This window comes from Magnolia sinica, chromosome 8 (assembly GCF_029962835.1).
Source record: "Magnolia sinica isolate HGM2019 chromosome 8, MsV1, whole genome shotgun sequence".
Classification (NCBI taxonomy): Eukaryota; Viridiplantae; Streptophyta; class Magnoliopsida; order Magnoliales; family Magnoliaceae; genus Magnolia; species Magnolia sinica.
In genome coordinates, this window is record NC_080580.1 from 88,305,804 (window position 1) to 88,313,174 (window position 7,371).

At 35.6% G+C, this 7,371-nt stretch overlaps 1 protein-coding gene across 4 annotated transcripts; it reads right to left on the reverse strand.

Annotated features, from left to right (window-relative positions):
* Positions 1-148: 148 nt before the first annotated feature.
* LOC131253617 (uncharacterized) lies at positions 149-5,782 on the reverse strand. Of its 4 annotated transcripts, XR_009175267.1 has the most exons (5): positions 4,569-5,782; positions 3,947-4,023; positions 3,448-3,795; positions 1,449-1,528; positions 149-519 (listed from the first exon to the last, which is right to left on the reverse strand). XR_009175267.1 is itself a non-coding variant. In XM_058254685.1 (3 exons), the coding sequence occupies exons 1-3, from the start codon at positions 3,363-3,365 to the stop codon at positions 511-513; spliced, it is 330 nt and encodes a 109-aa protein (XP_058110668.1). In that variant the 5' UTR covers positions 3,366-3,387; the 3' UTR covers positions 149-510. The 4 variants fall into 4 exon arrangements, 1 of the variants encoding a protein (XP_058110668.1); XR_009175266.1 differs by lacking the exon at positions 4,569-5,782 and having other exon boundaries at positions 3,947-4,176; XR_009175265.1 differs by lacking the exons at positions 3,947-4,023; positions 4,569-5,782 and having other exon boundaries at positions 3,448-3,938.
* Positions 5,783-7,371: the final 1,589 nt, after the last annotated feature.

A 7,371-nucleotide genomic window follows, 5' to 3' on the forward strand; every position in this document is an offset into this window, starting at 1 on the left:
TCTCTTTCCAAGATGTAAGGATGGTCACATAATGCAAAACCAGAGAAAGGGAATGAGAAAATCAAGATAACTCAAAGATAACTGTGCATGCTAGCATTTCAATTGAAGAGTTACAAGTTACCTCTTGAAAGAAGGTAATTGGCTACTGACTAAGGGAATGGTTAGTAGAAATCCAAATCAAGAACATGCAAGGATCATCTTTTAATTCGTCAAAGAATTATTCCTAGCTGAACTTGTATAAATAACAAAAAATAAAAATAAAAATGATCCAATGTAAAGCTGATCAGGTAGAAATCAGAAAAACCTACTTTGATGACGACCATGATGTTTGAGTGATTATTGAAAATTTCTAATAGTTGGAAATCAAAGCTAGAAACCAAAAGCTGAAATTTTAAATGAATTACCTGGTATGCCAGAGTGTGATTGTTGGCAATTCCTCTAGATTTCAATTCTTCCATTATTAAACTGATACAATCTTTCATCTGATCTCTATAAGGATCCCCTGCATCCTCAACATAACTTGCAAACACCAAAGTTAATTGTTAGTGGTTTGGTCTTAGTCCACTTGAGCACATTTCTCTTATATTTGAGAAATAATGTATTTTTAATTGATCCTTAGATTTTTTTTAGTTCTGGTTTGAGTTAATTGTTAGTGGTTTGGTCTTTAGTCCACATGCAGTTTTCTTACATTCTAGCTTTTTTTTTCTCTCTCTTTTCTTTTCTTTCTTTCATTTTTTTTTTTTTCCAAACATCTAGCATCACTAATTGGAAAAGCACAGAAAGTCTTATGTTTGAGGAGAATGGGTTTTCATGATACCAAGGAACTACAGAAGAGGATTGGATAGAACTACAAATGGATAAAAGCCGTCTCATATCAACAGATTGAAGGAAATGTTACTGTTTTGCAATCAACCTGCTGTGTCACCAACAAAAATGAAGGAAATAAGTTGCTTTTGGAACTTGCAAAGCAAAAAAAAAAAAAGGACTGAAATAAATTACTTTTTCTTAAAAGATATATACTTATTTAAGTTTGATATCAAAACAAATGGGGCATCTAACACATAATTGGCATTCTCTTCATTTTTTTTTTCTTTTTTTTTTCTTTTTGTAAATCCGGGATCATTGCTCTATTGGGCCCCAGTTGGATGGATAGCATTCACAATACAGGGGCTACTTTGGTTTTCACATTCATAAACAATTTCCCAATGGTCCACATTCACACACACAAGTGACTCCCTGATGAGTGATCCACCTGATTTCTGGACCAGGTCATCTACATAGTCAGTCACACCTTACAGTTAGCTTAGAAGTCCCACATGTGCTAGGTGCAGCCACAAGTAGTGATGATTGTGGAGTTTTCCTATTTAGTATGCTTACCTTGCGATTGGGTAAGCACCTTTTGTACATATTTTTCTCTAAGGCAATGTGTATAGACATTGAGAAAATACCTGCAGGAGGCGTTGCAAATTCAGATGCATTTTGGAGAATCTTCTGTCATCCAGCATTTGCTTCTTCAGTGCAAAACTACCTGCATTTAAGGAAATCAGTCTGATGAGTAAGATTATTATTTCTTTATGATCCATCGAGGTATAGGCCCAGTCAGCATATTCCCAGTTAAATACCTAAATGGAGGAAAAAGAAAAAAGAAAAGAAAAAGAAAGAAAGAAAATCCCCACTTCATTGTTATCAAGGGTAAGCATTGACTCAAATAGCAATTTTTATTTTTATTTTTTGATATTTATTAAGAGGGATTCAGAAGGGTACCAAAGTCCCAATACAAAGGTCAGGATGACCAGGACCTTGAAGTGCAAGACTGACAGCTACATCATTAGACTCCTTACTAACAAGATCAAAGATAGCCTTCCATTATGCTGCAGCTCGCCCTGCTGCAAATGCATTCACGGATGGGTGTGACCGGTCCCCAGAGGCAAATGTGTGGACCCTATTGCCCTCCTCAACCCAACTCAAAGATTTCATAGGATATCATGCATATATCACACCAACCTGACTATTGTAATAATCTGATCAGTAGCCTTTAATATCGACAGTCAAGATCATTTACACAAAATAGGTCCACTCAACAATTTGATGGATCTATTTATTGGGGACCATCAGATTCTAAAGAGTCACTTCTATTAGGCAATCCTAATCCTTCCATACATGTCTTGGAAAAGGATGACTACAAAAACAAGGACAAACCTGGAATGGATTGGCTCATCTGATCAGTGTGATTTTTGCAGTGTAGCCCATAGAATGTGTTATGGACTCAATAGATAGTAGAGATCGATTGATTGGACTATCCAAGTGGCCAGATGCAACTAGGAGCACTGGAGTATTTCTCTTATTTATTTATTTAAGTTATAAGTAGACTGGCCGTTTTTTGGTCGAATAATACACAACCAATGGACAAGAGTATCTTATGTCAATCCAAAACCTTCAGATAGGCTTAGACATTCCTGCTTTTGCAGGGATGCACTCTGTCCAAATCGCATGCTAAGAACAGTTCTGATCACACTGTGATTTGGTGTGCAAAGGGTACAAACTGCAAAAACAGATGTGGGTTTCTGTTTTTCGTGCCATTATAAACATCAAATGTATTGTATTGTATTGTATCTGCTGGAAAGGCCAAACAAGTTGCAGTTTGGGGTACATTGAAAGAGGCCATTGAAGTTGAAACCAACGCTAGTTCCATACCATGCATTATTTTCTCTCATATTATTTTCTGCTTGGTTTAGGTTCTACTACGATCTGGACAGTTTCAGGGAGAAGTGAGGTTTAGGTACAAGATTACCTTTCTTATATTTATTAAAAATGTTGGCATCTCCTTTATCTTGTTATATATATTACATTTTCCACTTACATTATATAGGTTTTACAAGATCTGTTCTGTAATGGATGGATTTTACAAAGTCAATGAAGTTCAGCATCCGAGCGGATCTATTAGGACAAATAATACAGAAAATGCACATGATTAATCTAAAGTCCGTGAAGAATGTGATTGGGGAAATTACGCAAGAGTAACAGAATGCACATCAGGCATTTCAGTATAAGCCCCTGCCCCGGAACCTGTGAGTGAGATGACAAAGAACCATACAAAAGTAAGAGGAAAGAACAATATAAGCACCTGCCCCGGAACCTAGAGGTTGAAGTGCATACAGACCCCCAGCATCACCATAGCCAGGCTGTTGCAAAAACAGTAACAGAATGCACATTAGGCATTTCAGTATCAAATCTAATGATGGTATTTCTTTTTTCTTTTTTCTGTCTTTTATGAAGGTTGAAATAAAAATAATGCCATTTCTTTTAACAATGTTGCATATAATGTTGTTACAGCTAGCCTTGGATGTGCAAAACCACAAACCCATTATGCTAAAACCAAAGACTAGGTCACTGAAGAGACGAGTCACTAAACAGATACGTTGGATTGGAAGTAAAGGGTAGGCTTACCAGAGAGGATCTGCTTGTCTGATCAGATGGCAACGACAGATTTGTGAAATCCCTGCAAACAAAAAGTGAGTCTCAACAGCAGTAGCATTAAGCTGACAATCGATAAGGCCCCTTAAGTATAAAATTTTCAAGCCACAGAAAGCTAAATGTATGAGAAGCTACCAGCGCACCTAGATCGCTCATTTATTATAGTTCACCTGTAACTCACTGAGGCTGGATTGTGAACAGAAGAAAAAAAGAGCCATGTCAGGTGCAAAAACCGAAAGCAGTAAATAATGGCATTCCAAAAGGTACATACTTGGAGAACTGAATATCTAGCTGACAGCAACCGTCGTAGATATTGCATCCCTACAGAGAAGTAACCCAGACAGTGCTTATCAAATCAACTTTCCAAACTCAATGAAAATCTAGACATCGTTTCACAAGCTGCACCAGATCGAAATTTTTTGAAGCATGGAAGTTGCTTTCACAAATTAAAAAGAAATAAAGAAATATTTACCTTCTTATTTATTTCCAGCCCAAGAAAATTCACACCAATACATCTCCTAGCCACTTTAAACATAAACAAACCATTTCCTGCATTAAAACATGATGTTAGTCAGGAACTTGGAATTAGATACAACAGGAAAAGGCTTGAATAATTTGCAACAGGATTTTAAGACCATCGGCTATGGAATTAAATAAACTACTGAAGGAACAAGTTATTGAAAGAAAAAGATCGAGGGTTTAAATGACACACATGCAATTCTGATTAAAGTCTAAGGAAAATACCACAGAAGAAACGTTGTGGCCACAACAATCATGTATATAATAAGACCCATGATTAATCTTTCTAAGAATACATTGAGGGTGCTTTTGGATGCATTATCAAATCAAATTGCAATTATCATTGTACTAAGGTTGAACAAAGTTTTGAAAAACATCTCAACATTCACTCCTTGTAGTGATGAGTAATAACAGAAAATAAAAAACCTGTCAACCTTATTTTCTTAGCAAATAATGAACTATATACCGGACTCCCCAGTCCGGAACGAAGCTTAACACAATAGAGAGAAAGGTGTCCATGCCATCAACGATAGTATGCGCATCAAAAGAAAAGGCAGAGTGCAAGAAGTATATACCCTGGATCCATATTAATAATGTCACAGATCTCAATATTGACTTCCCAGTTTGGACCAATCAACATGTCACCAGTTGCCCTTTCGACGCACTCCGCAGCATGAGCCATACTCTTTGTACTTCCACTCTCTACACCTAGAAAATTTAGACCAACCACAATTTCAACTAACATTTTTTTTCTTATTTAGAAATAAAGTTTCAATCTACAGTATAGCTCTAGGAGTTACAACCAACAGATGTACTAGAAAGAGCTCTCAAATGAACTGACAGTGGGTGTACTAACAAGCAAACCAAAAAAAAAAAAAAGCGTGTTTGATGGGACTTAAGAAAAACCAGACAAATAATTGATGTACAGAACTGGCAAAACAAGTGCCTGTAAACTGGTTTGAGTGAAGAATAGTAATGTATGATAGAGTTGAGATGCATTTTCAAAAAGGAATTATATTGCATATGTGCTGTGTAATAAATGCCATCTTCCATGCATTGTTAGTGCTACAGCATGCAAGTGTGAATGCATGAATGTGCTTGTGCTATATACTAATTCTTCATCAAGACTTGCATTTGTATCAAGACCTGCATCTTTTGCGCACTTTTTCCTCCTACGTTCTTGCTACTTTCTTGTATGCATTAACTAATGCTTTTCGTATTTGGGATATCTGAACACAGAAATTATGAACTGAGTAAATTGAAATTTAAATTAGAGAAATGATCTAGTGCTCCCATGGCTCTACAAATTATGTGCTCCCAATTGCATATGGCTACCTAGACAGAGCAATCACACTGATCGGACAACTACAACAATTTGTTTAATGAGTATACACAACTTTTTTATCAATGATGAGAAAATTCCACTGAAAAGTATGAACAACACGCACATTATATTCATTGTTAGCAAAACGACATATGGCAAAATAGCAGTATGCGTTCAATTCCAATCTTTAATGATGATCAAATTACAGTCAAAGAAACAAAGATGTCAAAATTGGGAGATGGACAAGTTCGTAATTAATATGGTCAAATTATCTTTCTCAAATCCTTCATTTCCAAGTAATCAACAAAAATAAACCGGATCCTTCCACTAAATTTTCTCACTTTCCACATATTTCTATCAATGGATAATGACAACCAATCACTAACTTTATTTGACTTGTTCATGTGTTTCATATCTTCATCTCAGTTACATTAGTATTCCTTAGTAAATTTCAACCACATTAACTACCAAAGTTACATTCTTGAAAAACACTTATCTCAATAACCAAAAAAAAAAAAAAATTTGTCTGCAACATAGAATAAACAAATGAATTTGAGAATACATTTAGGTTTTAGGATTAGGTGTAGGTTTAGGTTTAGGGATTTGAGAATACATTTAGGTTATAGGTTTAGGTTATAGGTTTAGGTTTAGGTTAAGGTTTGATTATAAGTTATAAGTTTAGGTTATAGGTTATAGGTTATATGTCAAGGTTTAGGTTATAGGTTTTGGTTAAGGTTAAGGTAGTAGGTTTAGGTTTATGTTTGGGTTATAGGTTTAGGTTAGGTTTAGGTTTAGGTTATAGGTTATAGGTTATAGTTTTTGGGAATTGAGAATTGGTTAAGGTTTAGGTTTAGGAAATCGGGTTCGGGTTCGGGATCGAGTTTAGGTTTGGGTTTTCAAGTTTAGGTTTAGGTTTAGGTTAGGGAGTTGAGATTAGGATTAGGTGTAGGTTTAGGTTTAGGGATTTGAGAATACATTTAGGTTTTAGGTTTTAGGTTTAGGTTAAGGTTATAGGTTTAGGTTTAGGTTTAGGTTATAGGTTATAGGTTATAGGTTATAGCTTTAGGGAATTGAGAATAGGTTTAGGTTTAGGTTTAGGAAATCGTGTTCGGGTTCGGGATCAGGTTTAGGTTTGGGTTTTCAAGTTTAAGTTTAGGTTTAGGTTAGGGAGTTGAGATTAGGATTAGGTGTAGGTTTAGGTTTAGGGATCTGAGAATACATTTAGGTTTTAGGTTTAGGTTTAGGTTATAGGTTTAGGTTAATGTTAGGTTATAGGTTGTAAGTTTAAGTTATAGGTTATAGGTTATGGGTTAAGGTTTTGGTTATAGGTTTTGGTTTAGGTTATAGGTTTAGATCTAAGTTACAGGTTATATGTTATAGGTTATAGCTTTTGGGAATTGAGAATAGGTTAAGGTTTAGGTTTAGGAAATCGGGTTCGGGTTCGGGATTGGGTTTAAGTTTGGGTTTTCAAGTTTAGGTTTACGTTTAGGTTAGGGAGTTGAGATTAGGATTAGGTGTAGGTTTAGGTTTAGGGATTTGAGAATACATTTAGGTTTTAGGTTTAGAATACAACAAGCTTTGGAGTTCTCCCTATGTTTCCCCAATTTTTCTACTTCTATATTTGTAAGCACATTATAAATTTTCACAACAACTCCGACCCGCTGGGAAAAGGCTATTATCATGATGAAGACAATACTGATGGTGATTGGGAAAAGGCTATGATTATGATGAAGATAGTACCGATGGTGATTATTTCCAAAGATTCAATGGATAATACCCAATTGTAGGTTAGGGATGCATTAGTCCAATTCTAGTTTCATCGTCTTTCTAAAATTCTAAATAATGCACAGAGATGGACGCGCAAAGTCCATGTGCTTCCCTATAGAATGGATTGTTCTCTTTGCACAACAAACCATCAAATGGGCTTAAATTAATACCCATACCTGCACCCGCACGCATTTAACCATCCCCATACCCAGCCTATTGCCGCCACCACCTTTTTTTTTTCTTTTTCTTTTTCTTTTTTTTTCTTTTTTGAATATTCCACTACCAAA